Source organism: Mustela putorius, unplaced genomic scaffold (assembly GCF_011764305.1).
Source record: "Mustela putorius furo isolate JIRA1106 unplaced genomic scaffold, ASM1176430v1.1 tig00000145_pilon_pilon_pilon, whole genome shotgun sequence".
Lineage (NCBI taxonomy): Eukaryota > Metazoa > Chordata > Mammalia > Carnivora > Mustelidae > Mustela > Mustela putorius.
Window position 1 is genome coordinate 21,152,577 of NW_025421294.1, and position 21,544 is coordinate 21,174,120.

Genomic DNA, 21,544 nt, shown 5'->3' on the forward strand with positions numbered 1-21,544 from the left:
AGGTCATGGGATTGAGGGTCCTGGGACCCTCAGGGTCCTGGGATTGAGCCCTGCGTCGGGCTCCCTGCTCACTGGGGAGCCTGTTCCTCCCTCTCCTCCCTGCTCATGTCTTCTCTTACTGTCTCTGTTGCTGTCTCTCTCTCTCTCAAATGAATAAATAATATCTTTAAAAATATATATTTTAAAATTCTTAATTTAACAACATGACCTGAGCAGACTTTCCTTGCATTTTACCATCCTACCCCAGGATCTTTCATCAGATGCTAGAATACCTCTAACACTATACACAGAGTTAGGCTAGACCAAATGAAATCTTTGATATTACCATTGTTGATATTTAAAATGACAGTTTTGTGGTTCAACCTAACATGGGTTTAACAGTCCTGATCTCTCTCTTCACCCAAAGTGCAAACTTCTTTCCCCAAATATATTCTAATAAAAGAACCTCTAGGGTAATATAAAAATAATACATAACATCCTTGTATATGTGGTTAATTCAACTGTACAGTAAACAATAGTTACAGACTTTCTGCCTCTCCACCCCCACCCCATCCCCCCCACCCCGCCAGCAGAACTGCCTTATCATTAAGTGCTGAACAGTACTCTATTAAATATAGCTGGATGTTTTACATTTGGCTTTTCTAATTTTGGTCAGGAATAATAGGCAGCTTAGTTGCCAAACTTCACAAATTCAAAACTAATACAGAAAAATCCCGGGGTGCCTGGGTGGCTCAGTGGGTTAATAAGCCTCTGCCTTTGGCTCGGGTCATGGTCCCAGGGTCCTGGGATTGAGCCCCAAGTCGGGCTCTCTGCTCAGCGGGGAGCCTGCTTCCTCCCCTCTCTCTCTGCCTGCTTATAATCTCTCTCTCTCTCTCTGTCAAATAAATAAACGAAATGTTAAAAAAAAAAAGAAAGAAAAATCCCAATAAGTACTTCATGAACTCTACACTTACTAAATAATATACAGCAATAAAAGACTAAGATACAATACTTGTACTGTAGGAAAAACAGCTCTAACACAAACTGCACCAGTTTAGGATTTTTTCTTCACAAGTTAGAGCCTCTTACAAATCCTTACTTGTAATTCCCTTACCTTTGCTAATAAGAAACTGCACAGTGCACAAATGACCAGCTCTCGCAGCTTTCATCAAAGGTGTTCTTCCACCCTCAGATTCATGTTCCTATTAAAGAAACAAAAAAATAATCCAACAGTGCCAATTCACTAACCATCTATTTTTAAACACTTAGTACAAATGACATGAGAAGTAAGATTTAATACTTACTGTAGCCACTTATACTACCTATCTCAATTCCTCCAAAATGTAGGATTAATTTCAGTCAATAGTACATGGTATAACCTTTTAAGGGCAAGTTCACTTTTGCATACCAAACAACAGCATTTAAAGATATTACTTGGGTTTTGTTTGAGCCTCAGAGAGAAATAGCCGCATTTTTCCAATCCCACGATCAAAAAGATGTTTTCCCTAACTATTCATATGAATTGTGAAAAAAGAACCTTAGTCTTACACATGATTAGGAAGATTCTGATCTTATATCAGAAACTAATAAGAACTCTATCACAGGACAGAAACCAATCTTTCTCTCTCTTTTTAAATTTTATTTATTCAGAAACCAGTCTCTAAAGAAAAGCACTACAGTATTTCAAGGGTTAAGAGGAAAGAAAAAAGGAAAAAAACACACCAACAAGCAGACTTTCTTTTAGACTAGAAATTAAATATGTGAATAGTGAAAGGCAAAAGAAACAGTTTTATAATAGCAGAAAGATTGCTGTTCCTTCTAGGAAGTTTGCCAGCAAGAGGAGTGAATGACAAAACTGCATGCTACCATCCTAATGTCAAGTGTCCCTAAAAGGAGCTTGTTAATAAGCCAAGTAATACTGATGGGAGAACTTGAACTCTTATTACATTCATCTAAGTATTAAAATATAGCTGACTGATGAACACTGGGTGCTGTATGTAAGCGCTAAACCACTGAATTTTACTCCAGAAACCAATCTTGCACTGTATGTTTACTGAATTTTAAATAAAATAAACAAATAGGGTGCCTGGGTGGCTCAGTTGGTTGGGCGTCTGCCTTCGGCTCAGATCATGATCCCAGGGTTCTGGGATCGAGTCCTGCATCAGGCTCCCTTGCTCAGCAGGAGTCTGCTTCTTCCTTTGCCTCTTCCCTCTGCTCCAGCACTCGCTCTCTCTCTCTCATATAAATAAATAAATACATAAAATGTAGCTGTGCACTGCTTCTATGAAAAGTTTGCTCACCTATCCCATTTCATTGTGTATGTAAACATTAATTTCTGTTGTTCTGGTCTTTTGTTAACTAAGAAAAACTTGATAAAGGGTGCCTGGGTGGCTCAGTCTCTGCATTTGGCTCAGGTCATGATCCCAGGCTCCTGGGATCAACCGCCACGTAGGGCTCCCTCCTCAGAGGGGAGTCTGCTTCTCCCTCTCCCTCTGCCCCTCCACCCCATTCATGTGTGTGCTCTATCTCAAGTAAATTAATATATAAAAAAGGAAAACTTGGTAGAGAACAATGCTTAAGTCAAGCTTTATTTCAGCTCTTTTCTAATTAACTCAGAGCATCCTTAAGCTACTATAGTCAACTTAGAAATAGTGTGCTCAGGGGCACCTGGGTGGCTCAGTGGGTTAAAGCCTCTGCCTTCAGCTCAGGTCATGATCCCAGGGTCCTGGGATCGAGCCCCACGTTGGGCTCTCTGCTCCACGGGGAACCTGCTTCCTCCTCTCACTTTCTCTGCCTGCCTGCCTACTTGTGATTTCTCTCTCTCTGTCAAAGAAATAAAATCTTTTTTTTTTTTTAAAGATTTTTATTTATTTGTTAGAGAGAGAGAGAGATACAGAGCGCAAGCACAGGCAGACAGAGTGGCAGGCTGGAGGCAGAGGGAGAAGCAGGCTCCCTGCTGAGCAAGGAGCTCGATGTGGGACTCGATCCCAGGATGCTGGGATCATGACCTGAGCCAAAGGCAGCTGCTTAACCAACTGAGCCACCCAGGTGTCCCAAAGAAATAAAATCTTAAAAAAAAAAAAAAAAAAAAAAAAAAAAGGTGTGCTCAGGGCGCCTGGCTGGTTCAGCCAGTGGTGTATGCGACTCTTGGATCTCCAGAATTGAGTTCGAGTCCCACACTGGGTGTGGAAATGACTTAAAAAATAAAGTCTCTTTTTTAAAAAGATGTATTTATTTATTTTAGAGAGAGTGCATGTGAAAAAGCAGGAGGGGCAGAGAGGGAGGGAGGGGAAATCTCAAGCAGCCTCCAGGCTGAGTGTGGAGCCCAACAAGGGGCTTGATCACATGACCCTGAGATCATGACCTTTTCTGATCAAGAGTCAGAGACTTAACCATCTAAGTCACCCAGGTGCCTCTAAAAAATAAAACCCTTAGAAAAAAAAAATAGTGTGCTCTGCCAATAGGATACTTTTCAGTCTGTAAAATAACTACAGCTAATCTACAATTTAGGCAAACTAACAATGAGAAATAAGTAGACTGTCAGCCCAATGGAAACTTTAAACTGGCCTACAGTGACATAAATTACACTCTAAAAGAGATTTAAAAATTTTTACCTTGATAGTACAGAATCTCTCAACTTCTTATAAAAATTAATTTATGTTTTGACTTCATGTTATTGATGAGGTGACACTCTTTACTAATTTTAAAATATAGAAGATGGTTAACACAGGTGATGCTTTGGAATGGATTTTGAATTTACATTCAAATGTAAGCAAATCTAACATTCTAGAAATCTACTTAAAACAAAATGGAATATACTTTATGAAAACCTCATTCAGGGGCACCTGGGTGGCTCAGTGGGTTAAGCCTCTGCCTTCAGCTCAGGTCATGATCCCAGGGTCCTGGGATCAAGCCCTGCATCAGCTCTCTGCTTGGCAGGGAGCCTCCTCCCCTCCCCCCACCTGCCTCTCTGCCTAATGTGATCTGTCTGTCAAATAAATAAATAAAATCTTAAAAAAAAAAGAAAACCTCATTCAGAAAGACCTAGAAAGTTGTTCAGTTTCTCCATGTCACTTTTTTCTGAATTATCAATGCAATCAACTACACACTGGAAATAAATTGCTCCTTTGGCAATGTGTTATTTCCACTCCTGACTCAAGGCCTTTCTGTTCAAGCTGTTCTTTCTTCCCTGTAACACTTCTCTATTAGCCCCTTTTCATCCTTCGCATCTCAAGCTAAGTGTTATTTCCTCAAGGTAGACCTCCTTGAACTTCCTGACTCAATTACTCTATTACAAATCTTCCTTGACTTATGATGGGGTTATGTATGGATAAGCCCATTTTAAGTTGAAAATATCTTAAGTGTAAAGTGCATTTAATATACCTAACCTATGGGGCGCCTGTGTGGCTCAGTGGGTTAGGCCACTGCCTTCGACTCAGGTCATGATCTCAGGGTCCTGGGATCGAGTCTTGCATTGGGCTCTCTGCTCGGCAGAGCGCCTGCTTCCCTCTCTCTCTCTCTCTGCCTGCCTCTCCGCCTACTTACGATCTCTCTCTGTCAAATAAATAAATAAAATCTTAAAAAATATATATATATACCTAACCTACAGAATATCATAGCTTAGCTTAGCCTACCTTAAACATGCTCAGAGCATTTGCCCACAGTTGGGACAAAATCAACAAGCACAAAGTCTCCTCCATAATAAAGTACTTAAAATCATATAATGAATGAACACTATACTGAAAGTGAATAACAATGATTTTATGAGTTCATGATGGTTGTGAATGCATTGGTTGTTTATTCTTGAAATTATCTGGCTCACCGTAGCTGCTGCTCCCTGCTGCTGCCCAGTAGACAGTATCTTATCACATATCACCAGCCCAGGAAAATGTCAAAATTCAAAATTCGAAGTATGGTTTCTACTAAATGTGTATCACTTTTGCACCGTCATAAAGTCAAAAAATTCTAAGTGAACCATCATAAGTTCAGGACCATCTGTATGTACATAGCTATATGAACCACTCCTTCATAAGTTTCAATCATATATTAGTTTGTATAACTATTTGGCTAACATGTCTCTGCCACTAAACTGTAAGCTGCATGAGAACACCAATCGTGTCATTTTTGCTTACCATTACATTACATACCTAACATCTAAAACAATAAACTGCTCCAAGAAGGAGCCTAAGTGTAACTGACCTCTTAAATCTTCCTTCTTAGTATTGAGGTTTGAAGTTTTAATTTTCTACTAGGTAAATAAGAGAAAGAAAAGTTAATTTAACAAGAAATTAAGGGTAGTAGCTAACTCAGAATTAGACATTCATTATCTGCATTTGATAATACATTATTACTAGAACATGGGTGGGCAATATTAACGTCACTTTTCTTTTCTTTTTTCTTTCTTTCTTCTCTCTTAGGCCTAGCAGTGACACTCATCAGCATAACTAGGTCCTGTGAGTAATGGCAAAGACAAAAGACTGTGAAAGCCCTCCTTTAGAATAAACTTAAAATAACTGTTAGTTCTGCATATATCAAATATTTTGATAGCTCTTAAATGATAAAAAATCAGAAAGTATAGTCCCAAGATCCTCACCCCAAATCAAATTTCAAAATTCAACACACCAATAAAATTTCTGAAATAAAAGGTGTGAAAAGTTATTTTATTTTCCTCCCTAAAAATAGATGCATGCATTCTTTGGTTTTGAAAAACATAATTATATTTGACAAAATGGTAGGTAAAGGAATGTCCCAACTTTTAATGTATTTATAATATTTCATGTCCTAAAATCAATAATGTAAATCCTACAAGATATATAAGTTGCCCCAAGATATCTGACCACTAAGTCCTTCTCTTAAAGATTTTTTTTTTTTTTTGACAGAGAGAAATCACAAGTAGGCAGAGAGGCAGGCAGAGAGAGAGAGAGAGGAGGAAGCAGGCTCCCTGCTGAGCAGAGAGCCCGATGCGGGACTCGATCCCAGGACCCTGAGATCATGACTTGAGCCGAAGGCAGCGGCTTAACCACTGAGCCACCCAGGCGCCCAAGTCCTTCTCTTAAAATAGGAATCAGGGACGCCTGGGTGGCTCAGTCAGATGAGTGGCCAATTCCTCTGATTTTGGAACAGGTCATGTTCTTGGGGTCCCAGGACAGAGCCCCACAATGGGCTCTGCACTCAGCGGTGAGTCCACTTGAGCCCCTCTCTCTCTCTGCCCCCCACCCCTGCTCTCTTATGCACATGCACGTGCTCTCTCTTTCTAAATAAATCCCTAAAATAGGAATCAAATTTGTATATACTACTTATGAACGTTGGGTTTGTTAAGCCAATATTTGCTCAAGATCAATCAAATTTTAGGATTTAAATTATGGTATTTTTCCTTCATAAACAAAGAAAATTATTTTCCAAGGTTATAAACTTAAATATTGCACATTGTAACATTTTTTCTTTCTCTGTTCTTGGAAATAGCTAGAACAACGTACAGTTTATTTATTCCTTGAGCATCTGGTAAAACTCACCTATATATTCATCTGAACTTCCTCCTTTCATTGGATGGATGATTTTAAACTACTGATTCAGTATGTAATATACTTATCCTTCTACTGAGGTTTCCTATTCATGAGTCAATTTTGATAAATTTATATATTCATGGAAAAAATCAGCATTCACTTCATGCAAGTATTCAAATTTATTGATGTTCATATGACTGCCTTATAAATTTTCATGATCTCTACTGTATCATATAGTCATAACTCCCTTTAAATTTCTACCATTTACCTGTGCATTTTCCCTTTTTAGCAAATAGTCTTATTTATTTTATCTATTTCAGTAGTTGTGTTTTGTTTTTATTAAATCAGTTTTTAAGTTTGGTCTTCTTCCCTATTTTTTATTATTTTCTATTCTATTATTTTTGCTTTTATTTTTATTATTACCTTACTTCATGGTGCTTTTTATTGTTCTTTTATTAGCTCCATTTACTTTCATTTTGTATATTAAAAAAACTTTTCCTTCTAAGGACCACTTTAGCTGTATCCTCTCACCTAAGTTTTGATGTGTAGTTTTTGTGATAGTTTCTTTGTAATTTTCACTATGATTGCCTCGTTAACCCATGAATTATATAAAAGTATTTTTCTTCACTTTCTAGGTGAATGGGATGTTTTAAAAAAAAGGTTTTATTATTAATTTGTAATTTCAAATCAATAAAGATCAAAGAATTAAGTCCATGTGACTAAGGAGTTTGTTTTAAAGACTTTGTAGTCTAAAACATGGACAATTTTATTCATGTTCCATGTACTGGAAAAGAATTCATAGTATATTTAATAGAAATAGAATGTTAGCCATTTATAAGCAAATCTGATTTTTCTATTCTTAACAATTGCTTTATCTCTTTGATCAGTTTCATACAGAAGTCTGTGGAAAAAAATCCTATCACCACAAATAGAGACTTATCTTTCTTGTAACTTTGTAATTTTCTATTTTCTTTAGAAGGTAGATTGTTACTGATTAATAACTGTTATATCAGTTGAAGGAACATTTATCTCTAAAAATGCTTTTGGCTTAAAATTCCATTTCAGGTGGCACTTGGGCAGCTCAGTCATTAAGCGCCTGCCTTTGGCTTAGGTCATGATCCCAGTGTCCTGGGATCGACTCCCATATTAGGTTCCCTGCTAAGCAGGGAGCCTGCTTCTTCCTCTCCAGTTCCCCTGCGCTTGCATTCTCTCTCTCGCTATCTCTGTCATAAATAAATAAAATCTTTTGAAAAAATCCCATTTCATTGGATATTAATATTGCCTTACATAACTTTTTCCATCACTTCGTCAATCTTCCCCTATTAGTTCACTTTAGGTTTATCCCCAAAGACAGAATTTGCTAGATTTTCATTTTTAATCTAATTCAAAAGTCTTTCCCTTTAACAGCTGTGTTCAACAGATTTATATTTGTTCTGATTACTGACATATTTTGCAAAAAAAAAAAAAAAACTTTAAAGTTATTCAGTACCTGATCCTTCTCTTCTGAACAACAGAGGGACTCTAGCATGGCTTTTCAACCTTTTAACACATCCTTCTGAATTTCATGCTACTGCTATCTAGAACTTTAGTATTACTTTGGTTTTAAGCATAAAAATTTAGGTGTTGTATTAAAAATTTATATTTATAATATGCTTTACTAATTTCTTTGCTTACCGTAGCTTCCTGCATCCCACGCCTTCCTCCAGGATATATCTGTCTCCTTATTGATGTATATATCTTTTAGTAGTTCTTTTGGCAAGGATCTGAGGTGGTAAGCTCTTTTATTCTTTGTAGATATGAAAATAAGTTTATTTTTCCTTCTCTGGAAGAGTAGTTGAGTACAGAATTCTATTTTTTTTCTGGTATTTGGTGGATATTACTTCCCACTGTCTTCTGTGATTATTACTGTTGATGAGAATCTGCTGTCAAAAATTTGATTGTTGTTCCTTTGAAGTAATGCACTTTTTCCCTTCTAGTAGCTTCTAAAATATTATCTTTCAAATTCTACAGTTTCATTTGTTTTATTTACTAATCTTTCAATCAAGTATTCATGTCTGGCTCCAATTTCAGAAAATTCTCTATCATTATCTCTTCAAACATTGCCTCTACTGTGTATTTCTATCTTCTCATTCAGAAATTTCAAATGTGTGGTAGAGCTTCTCAATCTACCCTCTTTTTCTCAATTTCTCTTTCATAAAATCTTCCATTTCTTTATCTTTATGCTATATTGTGTTATTTCTCATTTAATCACCTGATTCACTAATTTTTTATTCAACTGAGTCCAATACATTGTTTATCCTACATATATTTTATTTCCACAACTTTCCCTTTCACAAAATTAACATTTTTTATTTCATACCCATCTGTTCTTAATTCATAATTATTGGCTTTTGTTTCATTGTTTCATGTTGTTTTGTGGCTACTGGTTATAGTTTAAAATAAGCATGTTTAAAGTCTTTTATTTCAATTGCCTGAGCTTGAAGTCTCCTGTTTTGCACTTTTTGTTTGTTTGCTACATCTTGACTATCTCTCCATGTCAATTTGCTCTTGAGCTTCATAATTTTTTTGAAAAGCTCAATTTGCATGAGAGTTTTTTCTTTTATTTCTATTTACAAACTTATCCCTTCTCATCAGATGATCTGAAAGTTGCCTGAATCTGACCCTAAAAGTCCATGTCAGCAAGAGATCTTCATTGGCAACTTAAAACTTCTGGTCTCATGGAGTTATTTTAGTTCTGCTCACTAAATCAAAAAATAGAGGGGCACCTGGGTGGCTCAGTGGGTTAAGCCTCTGCCTTCCGCTCAGGTCATGATCCCAGGTTCTTGGGATCGAGACCCGCATCAGGCTCTCTGCTCGGTGGGGAGCATGCTTCCCACCCCCTCTGCCTGCCTCTCTGCCTACTTGTGATCTCTGTCTGTTAAATGAATAAATAAAGTCTTAAAAAAAAAAAAAAGTGTCTTCCAAGTTCTTAGTTACACGGTTGTCTTTGTATCTTCATTCTACCAAGAACAAGTAGATCATTTCTAACTACAACAAAGAAGTTGATTGTAGCTTTTTTCCCCATCTTTGTTCACAGGTGGGGCAATATGGTCCCAGTTCCTTGCTTCAGTCAAGTAGACTAGATCTAAGTGCCTGTTCCATTTGTGATGCATTCAGTCCCTATTGCCTACAGAAACTGAAATCCTAGCCCCCACGCTCCCCCTTTCTTTAAATTTAATTCTTCTTGGGTGTATAGCTTCAACTGTGGATCCACACTCCAATTCTAGTCTAGTGTTCTTTAATCTTTTTTCTGACTGTAGCTACAGAGTCTTAGTTTGTTTTTCTCCCATACTTTATTTATTGTATCTACATACTTGAAACAACAGAAAGCAGAAAGGTTTCAAAATATACTAACACTGACTTTATCTTCTTGACTGGATGTAATCTGTACTTATATTTAAACAAACTTGAGGTAGCTGAAAAGGACTCATTCAAAATACAATAACCTAGAAAGAGAGACTTGTTTTTGTGGCCTTTAAAAGAAAAGGCATTAGGAATTTTGTGTACTTCACAAATAGTTTTAGATCAAGAAAAAAACAGATAAAAGTTTACTAGCTTTGAATAGTAAATCTAAAAAGTCTGTATGTTATTCCTTAATAAAAACTTAACATTTAAAAAGTAGGTCATATTTAAAGTTAATTAAGGTAAGTTAATTAATAATGGTTGAACTATATTGATAAATGGATAATTAGAACTTTGTAAGTCCCCTAAAATATTATCCATGAAAAATACACTGCAAGGTTTTGGTTCTGAGGAACAAGCACTAGGAGGAAAAGGCTGCATTTTTTTCCCCATTTGGATTTAGATAACAAAATTTAACTTAAAATTAAGTTTATTTTTTAAAAAGTAAGTTGATTTCCCTTAAAATCATAGCCATGCACACCCAAGGTATACATCTAAGGATTGTAACTGTATTACAGAGGCAGTACTTCTTCGAGTTTGAGGAGGACATTGTCAAGGGAAAGACCAGAATCAGAGAAGAGGGAGAGGAGACTGTTTTATACTATATATGTACTAGAGGATACTAATGTTCTCCCCTGGGAGGGTATGTTCTTCCAATCCACCACTGTATTTTAATTATTACCTTAGTGATCTGCTCTTACTGATCTTATTCATATCCCTTAGGACAACTGAGATGGAAAAAAGATTGAGCCACTACTCTAGGGCTTGTGTTTAGCTCAGTTTCTAAAAATCACAAGTAAAAGAGAAAAACCAAACTTAACTTGGTTTGGTTGGAGAAAGAATGATGGATTATAAAGCAAAGATGGAAAAGGAAGAGAACTCAACACTGATGCAGAGTGACGGACTCTAGCAATGTCTCAAAGTGTGGAATATGGAGAACTTGCCATCAGCATCTCCTAGGATATCATTTAAAATGCAGAGTCCCCATTTCAGATCTACTAAGTCTGAACCTCTAATAAAAGTGGGGCCACAAAGCTCATTTAAAAAAAAGTACCCCAAGTTTTTGAGACTTACAGCTTAGAGATTTATAATCACATTTCCTTTAACCAGTCTGAGAAGAAAGAAATACTTTATCTGAAATAACACTCAGCTTTACATTCTCGATAGGAGCCTGAGATATTATACAACTGAGTAAAAATTCATATTTTCACATAATGTTTTGTGAAATATATTATTTACTTGGTTCAAAATAGAATGAATATAGCAGCTTCTTATTCAACAAGACAATAATGAAGATCCTTAACAAGCATTTTGATTAAGAGTGGCTTGATGCTGAAAAATTTATTTTAGAAGGCCTAAGCTGTGATATAATCACAATTTATTCCTGATTTTAAAATTAAGCACTGCTTCCTGAGTTTAAACAAATCTCTCTGAATTAAAATGGGTACCAAATTTGCTTGACTCTTAAAACCATGAGGCACAAATTCAAAACATTTTCTCAAAAGAAGTGTTTGCTTATGAATAAGTATTTACCTTCTTAAAAACCAATTTCAAAATGAAATTACAGGGGGCAATTTTACAAAAATAATTTTAAGTTTATAGAAATTAATGGCATGAATAATATATAGTAAATGCTTCACCTAATTATTTTTCTTTGAGGATTATATAAAAAACAATCCAATATAACTCCCTAAGCCTGAGTTTTCAGATTTTTGATAAACAAAGCTGAATGCAAAGGACTTTAAAACTGAGGATTTCTCTCTGTAGTATGTTGAATCTCCCTGTAAGGAAGAATGCAAAAGAACTATCTGAATAAGAAAATCTATCTTCACCTAAGAAATTTTTTAGGAATACCACATTAAAAAAAAAAAAATACTAAGGAAGCAAACTACTAGTAACATAAATCTCTTCTTATTGGAACTTCATAATCTTTTTCAATTGAAGAAAATTTTCTTTGTCACCCAGCAAGGTCCTGGAACTTCTTGGCTGTAATTCAGATATCCAGAGTTTTGGTTACCTACAACATCTATTCCTTATGTAGTAGCTTACAAGCATCAAAGGCCTCCCTCACCTGATGCTTGGCCGGATCTATGCCCTCCAAAATAGTCTTCATGTCCTCCTGCTTGTCCTGTGAAAGGAAAAAGAAGAACTCACGGATCTTGTTCCAAAAATGAAAATCACATTTGGCCATGAAGACCTTGTGACTGGTATTTCAGGTGCTGGGCTTTGTAAACTCAGGATCTTCAACTAAAGAGATTCTCATCTATAGAGATCATAATCTCAGAAGCATAATATGATTTGTTTTTAAGGGTCTGATAATGTGGTTCTCTATAATATAACTTCATTATAAACTTTCACACACAGAAAAATTCTGCTGAATTACTTGAACTCATGCCTTTGTCTTGAAATACAACTAGAGCCACAGACTCAAGAGCAATGTCTTAATATCTAACCAAGGAAAATATTTAAATCAAAGGAACCGGGAATATCAGAAGTTGGGAGAAAAAGTAAGGGAAATACTATAAAGTATTTAAATAGTTATATTGTTTTCTCCCTGAGAAATGCCCTTGGCACTCATGCTTTTCAACTAAATCAGGAACTTCCAAAGAACCTGAGATATTGTATAGATCTATTTTTTCCTCAATCTAAAGTTGTGACAGAAAGTACTTGAAGGTGAGATAGGGATACATTAGAAGAAACAGCAATAATCTTTTCAGTCACTAACCAGAGAACTAAGTCTCCAATAAAAGAAACATGGCTGAGATAAAGTTTCACTCTTTTTTTTAACTCTTTAAAAAAGGATTTATTTATATATTAGAGAGAGAGAGAGCATGTGCAGCACGCACAAGGGGATGTGCAGAGGGAGAGGGAGAAAATCTCAAGCAGACTGTCCCAAGTAGGGACTCAGGTGCAGGGCCAAGGCTCATCTCATGACCCTTGAGACCACAACCTGAGCTGAAATCGTAAGTCTGGCACTTAACCACCTGAGCCACCCAGGTGCTCTGAGAAAACTTCACTCTTAAGTCATGCCTACCTCTTCTTTGGGTGATGTGCTTACCTTAGGGGGATGTATGCTCCTATGATGGAGACTTGGTGAGTAAGTATGCTGAGACAACTATATAATCTGAAGAAGCTATCAGGATTCCTCTCCCTGCCCCATCCCCACATGATGTTCAATAAGTAGCCAGCCTCATTCAAATATAAATAATAAGCACAGAGTATCCAATAGAGAACATACTAAGAAATTCCTATCAAAATAGAAACAATAAATTTTTAGTCAAATATCCCCTACACTTCCAAATAAAGAGAACCTGAATTCTTTAAATAACTGAATAAAGTGATATAACAACAAGAAAAGTTCTAAAAGTAAGTTGGAAGAAGAGAAGAAACTAAATCATGAAAATCACATAGAAGCAGAAATGTACAGAAAAAAATAATGACCTGGAGGATGGGCTTAAGAAAAACAATGCAGAGGAAAAAAGAAAGAAATGCAAAGAATTAGACATAAAGATAAAAGAAACAAGAAAAATCCAATATACCAATAATAAATATCCTAGAAGAAAGCAGAAAAGAAAAAGAAACATTCAAGGATATAATACAAGAAAACTGAAGGTGGGGGAGAAGAGAAGACCTAACAAGATGACCTAAAATCTTCTCACTAATTTCCAGGAAAAGTTACATAAAATAATAAACACTAAGAACTCTCAGAGGTTTAAAAGTATAATGAAAGACTCTTATGATAATCCAGGCACAAAAGGGAAGTAACTTACACATAATAGGGAATATTCCAGCAAGCTTTGGAAATATTCAGTACCAGAAGACAGTACAATAGAGGGTTTTAAATTTGAGGAGAAAAAAGAAGCAATTCAGTAATTCTATATATGGTTACATTCATTCATAAATATAACATACAGCAGTTTCAAAAATGCAAGCATCTGTGAATTCATTTTTTTGGAGGAGGAAAGTAAATTCAAATCAAAATGCCAATATGAGCCAGTCAAAAGGGAGTCAGATTTGGGACCTCAGGAATTATAAGGCTACCTACTACAAGAGTAGTAAGATAAACAGTGAATCCCCTAAATACACAGCTAAAGTTAAACAACGTGAGAAATAGTGCAAAAAAAAAAAAAAAGACTGTAAATATAAATGTTATTAAAAAATGACAATGAAAAAAAAAAAAGCTCATGCAAATCCTATGGGGGAAGAAGATACATTTTTCTCCTCTTTCAGAATGAAATCAATATTGTCTGAATACTTGATTTTCTTTTTTTTTTTAAAGATTTTATTTATTTATTTGACAGAGAGAAATTACAAGTACACTGAGAGGCAGGCAGAGAGAGAGAGAAGGAAGCAGGCTCCCTGCTGAGCAGAGAGCCCGATGCGGAACTCGATCCCAGGACCCTGAGATCATGACCTGAGCCGAAGGCAGCGGCTTAACCCACTGAGCCACCCAGGCGCCCCTGAATACTTGATTTTCTTGAAAAAAAAAATCAATGTTAAGGAAATTAAAAAATATTTCAAAATTTGCATTTGTAGATGATGTCTGAATACTCTCGGAAAGTAATTTTACACCTGTGTTTTATGTAGTTCATAAAAGCTTTGGGAGCAATTAAGAAGCAGCTCACAGAGCTACTTGGAACACAGAAAGATTTTTAAGATAAAACAAACGTGGAGACTCTGATTAAAGATTAGAAAATTAAACCAAGAAAAGAAAGAAAGAGAAGGAACTCACTCAATATAATTCAGTAAGAATGTGGGGAATCAGGTCTCAACTGTTAATAGAGATGCAGACTGGTTCAGCATTTTTGAACAATTTGGCAGCAGCTATCAAAATTTTAGAAGTGGATCCTCTGGTAACTAGTAATTTCATTTCTAGGAATTTATCCCTATAGATAAATTCACAAAAGTAGCAGAAATATGTGAATATGTCTAACAATATATAGTACAGCATATCTATAATAATATTTTAAAACTGTAATAACCCAGAAATTTATGAATAAATAAATGGTCAATAAATTACATAGAACCCTAGTGCTTGTGAAAAAGAATGAGAAATCTATAGGAACACAGAAAAAAATTATAAGAAAAAAGTTACAGAAGAGTATATGTAGTAACAAATCCATTCATATAAAAAAAGACATTGCTCACATACATGGACTATATATATATGCTTGGGGATAGAAATGTCTAGAAGGACAAATAACATATTGCTGAAATTTTTAAAAAATTATGAAAGGGGACCTGGTCCATATTTCTATTTTATAAGATTTAATATAGATAACAAATTAATCTTTCAAAACTTTTCCTTTTGAGTGAAGTCCACATCAAATCTTATTTCAAAGGAAATAAATTCCACAAATAAGAACCAGAGACTGTTAACACATCCATGTCCAAGTCATGTAATTTCAACTTTCTAAAAAGTGCCCAAAGAAGTTCATTTGGCTGGTAGAATTCAATCCAAGGAAAGCAAAAAGAGTCAGAGAGCCTACTTGATGGTTAGGGATGACCTAACCATATCACCTAACCAAAATCGGTGACAGACCATTATGACATATTCAAAGTGCCCAATTTCCTCATCAGTGTTAAAGTGCTTCAACTGCAATAAAATACTAAAAATGTTAAAAAAAAAAAAAAAGTCCTTAAAAGCTATGGTCAACACTATGGAGAAAGTATAGTGAAAACCAAAATTCTATCTCAATAAGGAATTATACAAAGCACCAAACATCGATAGCTGTTTCTTTCAACAAATGTAACTTTTCATCATACACACATAAAATATCTCTGGAAGGACACAAGAAATGAACATTATGGCTAATGGAGAGGGAAAGTAGATGCCCATAGGGCACTTTACATTTCAATTTTGAACCATGTAAAGATATACCTATTTAAAACTAAGAAAAAAATTTTCAGAGTGCCTGGGTGGCTCAGTGGGTTAAGCCTCTATCCTCAGCTCAGGTCATGATCTCAGGGTCCTGGGATCGAGCCCTCTCTGCTGAGCAGAGAGCTTGCCTTCCCCTCTCTCTGCCTGTCTCTCTGCCTACTTGTGATCTCTCTCTCTGTCAAATAAATAAAGAAAATCTTAAAAAAAAAAAAAAAACTAAGAAAAAAATTCAATTATAAACTTTAAAAAAAAAAATAACAATTTAGCCAAAATAACAAGGAAATTAAGTATTGGTACAGAACCAACTTCTACTCAATATGGCAAAGACCCCATAACTAGCAACGCTCTGTACCTACCACACTTCCTTAGGTTGGTTTTATTTATTTCCTCTGACCCATTTCATCTAAAACAGATTCACTGTGAGCAAAAGAAAAAAACATGCTCTATCTTGTGCCTTTGGTATCCTGTCCCTTTTCCACCCCTTCTTCAAGGTGGTAAACATCTTTTTTTTTTTTTTTTAAGATCTTATTTATTTACTTGACAGAGAGACAGTGAGAGAGGGAACATAAACAGGGGCAGTGGGAAAGGGAGAAGCAGACTCCCCACTGAGCAGGGAGCCCGATGTGGGGATCTATCCCAGGACCCTGAGATCATGATCTGAGCCAAAGGCAGATGGTTAACACCTGAGCCGCCCAGGTGCCCCAAGGTAGTAAACATCTTAAAGTAAAATGGCATTCTAAATTCCTTATCTCTCATTGAACATTGCCTGTGTATATTTGAAAGCCGAAGCTGTAAAAACAATCTTACACAAAGGACATTTTGAAAAGTTTTAAGGTATGTAAGATGAGAAGATGAACACAAGTTTATATTGCTACTTGAAATAAACTTTGGCTGCAAGAAAAAAAAGAATGTATTTTTTTTAATTTTTAATTTTTTTTATTTTTATAAACAAAAAGAATGTATTTATAATTGAATAATTCCAAAGATAACTGAGAGACTTATATTCTTGAGGAAATAGTTCATTTAAAACAAAAATCCATGTCAAAGAAACTCTTCCTACTTCTTTAACAGTATTTAAGTAGAATAAAATATTAATAGATGACTAAGAGGTAATGACTTAGCATTATAATGTCAGATTATTCTTTATTGGGGTAGCCTTACTAAGTCAATTATGTATTTTAGGGATTAATAACTTTTTTTTTAAAGTAGACTCCACACCTAGCATGGGGCCCAAACTCATGACCCTGAGATCAAGAGTCGAATGCTTGAAAAAAAAAAAAGAGTCAAATGCTTAACCAACTGAGCCACCCAGACACCCCAGGGATAAATAACTTCTATCTATTAAGACAATCTATAAAATATTTTATGACAAGTTAAACTGCTAACTAGTAATTATAGTTAACACCCAAAATAATTTTTGATAATTAAAATGCATCTAATACATACAAATATTTTAAGAGGGAAAATAATTTATATAATACTTAACACCATTATTAGTAATGATGGTTTATAATCTTAAAAATTCATCTTCTTTAAGATCTCATAGCACTTTACACATTCTTGGACTAACAAAACATTCAAGATCATCTAATCTATCTAATACCTCGAAATAGGGAATTCACTTGTTCTTCAGAAATCACAAAATTAGACTTAAGCCAGGTAGTTAAAGATCATCTGGTCTAAATCCCTCACAAGAAAAGGAAAAGGACCTGCTTCCCCTTCTCTCTCTCTGCCTACCTCTCTGCCTATTTGTGATCTCTCTCTGTGTCAAATAAATAAATAAAATCTTAAAAAAAAAAAAAAGGAATACATAAGAAAAGGAAAAGGAAGAAGAAGAGGAGGTGAGGAAAAAGAGAAGAGAAACAAAGAAGCCTGGAGAATTTAAGTGATTTGCCCAACCATACCCAGCAGAGCCAAAGTAAGTAAGTTCTACTTTCAAATGGCAATGCTGGCCTATAAAATGGTAAGGTGGGTCACTAAATCTTTCCATATGAACATAACTAGAATGTACTTACATTCCCTTAATATCTATGTTAATTGTTTATCATAGGAAGTACTCCTTGAGTGGGGAACTTACTGATCAGTTATACTACAATATACCTCTTTTAGAAACGAAAGGCCAAGAAGCTGAAGACTTATTTAACTGATTTCTATTATCACTCTTTCCCCCATTTCAAATTCAGTTTTGATGGCAAATACAGGTGAAGGAAAGTCTACAAATGACCATTATTTCTCCTATCCTAACAAATGTGCCAAAGTTTTAATACCAAAATTAAAATGTCATGATGAAAAGATTAAGATTCCATAATCTTCACAAATGGAAAACATAAACACCAAGTCAAAACACCTCTGACGTGTTAGTCAACACAAAGTCAAAATTAAAAGCAAGCAAGAGAAAAATGCAGTTTTACAATCAAATCAAACTGCTGTATATAGTTAATGCAAATTCTCCACCTTGAACTTGAAAATTAATAGTAATAAGAAGACTGTGATAAAAGAAATCAAGCCATAAGTGCTTTAGCTAAAGCTAGCTGGCTACAGAGATGAGAACAAGTATGAAATACTAGAACTTTGCCTTCTGGTCTAAAGACCAGTAACTGGTGAAAACAGCCTAGAATAATAAAGAACACCAGAGCAGGTTCTAAAAGACTATAGTAGTTGGTCAATTTCAGTTATGAAATGGTGTTATTGGTAATTTCTGATCAAAGAGTTCAGTAACAAATGTATGAAGATACAAATAACATGAAAATTCCTTTTCAGAGAAACAAGATTAAGCAGTTTCCAAAGGCAATTTTTAAATGTATTTCTTTTAGATTTTAAGTAATGCTAATGCATTTTAATACAAATTTTCTTAAAATGGGTTTACTCATATACCTATAATCATTTTCAAAAACTAAAAATAAACCTGGGCTCAATAAACAAAGATGCTATGTAGACAAAGAAAATACATAAAGGAATAATCTTGATTTCAATATTCCCATTACTGTTGTAATAAGAGATGCAAACATCAGGAAGATATGAATTAGGTGATCTGCTCAAGGTTTTCTATTCATAGAGTAGTTAAATGATTCTGCATGCTAAACGGAGAATATTCAAATAATTCTGGAATTAATGGACAATTTTTCATTTAATGTTTTTACTTTCAAAAGGAACACTTTAAGTGGTCTATTTAAGGATACTAATTAAGCCCAAACATTTTAAATAGATTATTCAAATTTATTCAATTATTAAAAAGTTAGACAAGCTATATATACCAATCTACAACCTCTAAATAAGATATTCAGTGTCATTTTTACTAGAAATATCTATATATCATTTTATTTTAAAGTATTTTTAAAACTAGAAAAAGTGACATTTTAAAAAACTAAGTTTCAAATTAGAACATGTACATATTTTGAGGATCTACCTGAAAACGCTCAAGTATGCCATCAGTTCTAGCTGAGAATTTTTTTAAAGCAATCAATAAGAAAATTCTAGATTTCCCTTAAAACTAAGTCCTGAATTATACTTACTATACATTTAGAATGAAAGCCATAAAAGTTTTCAGTTTCATTTCAAGCAACAATACAAGAAAACCAAATTGTTGCATTAGAAGTTTTTTAAACCATAATTAATATCCTAACTGATTCTGGTACAAAATATTCTAAAGAATGAGAAACAATAGCTTTTAAGTTCCTTTTCACAAATTATTATACCAAAACCTTGAACTGTGGCCAGAGTTAGACTCTAAAATTTAATAAAGTATAGGGGTTGGTTCGGACTGTGTTCCAAGGTTGACTTGGAAATCCTTATTTAAAACTGAAGGTAAAAATAGTTTCCCCCAAAATGAAGGCTCTCGACTAGCCCATACACACAGAAAATTCATTTTACTTAAGCAACAAATATAGATATCAGAACACACCAGTGGGATGCCAGAGATAGAATGGGAGTAGAGAGTCTTCTATCTACAAAGGAAAGGAGGAAATTAGTATAGGCCAAAATAGATACGAGGAGATGGCAGAAAAGAATGGCGAACAAGAAAGATGCTATTGCCTGTAAGGTCCAGCTAGTAAAAATGATCAGTCATTTTTTCTCAGGATTTGGACTGATCCACCTGTTTAACTCACTTCTTATTTTTTATTATGTCTTGTTTCCCCCACTGGCTAACATAGTAAAGCCTGAAATCACAAAGTTTATTTGTAGGTTCTAAATACCGAACTTACTATACTTTCCCATACTTGCCATATTTTTTATAAAGATTGAGTACTGCTTTTTTATTAACCAGGAAAAGAACTAATATTAAAATTGAAAAGCCTCTCCACAGATAGCAAAAGCATGGAACAAGCAATATATTTTTAAAGTTAAAATCAATATATGAGGTTATTCAAAAGAAAAGAAGCTATGCTCATGAAGTTATTAAATCTAACAGTATTTATATTGTGAAAAATGAAAGCAAGTCAAAAGTTCAATGAAAGGTGAATCAAGGTCTGTTAATGGAAGAGCTATAAATACAGAGACTATGTGGCAATATGTAGAACATACAGTGGAAAAAATAGAAAATAACTTTATTACACTATAGTTATAATTACAAATAAATATGAATGCGAAGGCAAGATCGTAAAATAGAATAAATGATTGTATTAGGATAATAATATTACCCTACTTAATTAAGATATATATTTATCAGAGCCACTTTTTTAGTCATACATTTGGAATGTAAAATAATATGATAAATTTAACTCTTTTTATCTGTTCATTTAACATAATTCTGAGGAACTCTAATCATACTCTTTATGTAATTCCAGAAGACTACAAAATAAAACATTTAAATTAAAAATATTTCATAATAGATTTTTAACTCAAAATCAGTAAGGTTTTGCTATAAATTAGTTCTCTTAGATGAAATCAATAAGGTTTTGCTAAATATTGGATTCTATTTAACAGACAGTTCCTCTTTCTACTACTTAATATTTTCAGAATAATTTTAAACAAACATTAAGAAAATGACTTTACCAAAGAAAAATGGAGATAACCAGATAGAATTCAGAGGACTATTTAACTTTGTATATAGCATTTACGCTATATCTTATTTCTTTATTTTATATGATGAAATACTTCAATTCTTAATTTTTATGGATGACCCAAAGCAAGTCTAAAAAAGGAAAGAAGGCAGAAGGTTAAGATCCACTTAATGTGTCATTCTGCGTAATTTTCAAGCAAAAAAAGTATACCTCTCAGAAATTCTAACCGATGAGGTAGATCCTGATTGATGAGAATGAATCCTATTCTTATCATTATAATATTTAGAATCAGTAGAAATAATGATAAATAGCAAAACATACTGTACATTTATGTTAACCACAATCATTATTTTCCAACAATGTTTTCAGGTATCTGTGGGAGTATCTGTTACTTGAAATGGTTTAAAAGGCAATATTAAAAACTTTTTTTTCTAAATAACTTTAAACTATCAGACCTCCTCAACATTTATAGTTGTGCACGTCTTACAGATTTTTAAGAAATATAAAAGAAAATTCGGAGACAGACTCTAGAAAGCAATTTAAAGTACCCTCCAAAATAAAAATTAGTCAAAGCACACATTTCATCAAGAAGTATGAACCTTTAAAGTGAAAAACTATTTACAATTCCCCACAGTTGTAAAGATTATTACATATATGAAGCTGCCATCTAATTTGAAATTTTGAAAAGCCAAAATAGAAAACATTAATAGAAAATCAACAGAATGCTGTAATAATATCAG

At 34.4% G+C, this 21,544-nt stretch overlaps 1 protein-coding gene across 16 annotated transcripts in view; it reads right to left on the bottom strand.

Moving 5' to 3' along the window:
- Positions 1-21,544, bottom strand: part of LOC101685149 (ankyrin repeat and KH domain-containing protein 1) — a 131,545-nt gene that overhangs the window by 52,713 nt on the left and 57,288 nt on the right. For 10 of the 16 annotated variants that reach the window (XM_013052415.2, XM_045075409.1, XM_045075406.1 and 7 more), the window contains exons 11-12: positions 11,995-12,051; positions 1,094-1,181 (exon numbers count right to left, since the gene is read on the bottom strand). In XM_013052415.2, the coding sequence (XP_012907869.2) occupies positions 1,094-1,181; positions 11,995-12,051 (145 nt within the window). Of the gene's footprint in view, positions 1-1,093; positions 1,182-11,877; positions 12,052-21,544 lie in introns of those variants that run through there. The other 6 variants (XM_004744805.3, XM_045075407.1, XM_004744799.3 and 3 more) reach the window with 2 other exon arrangements.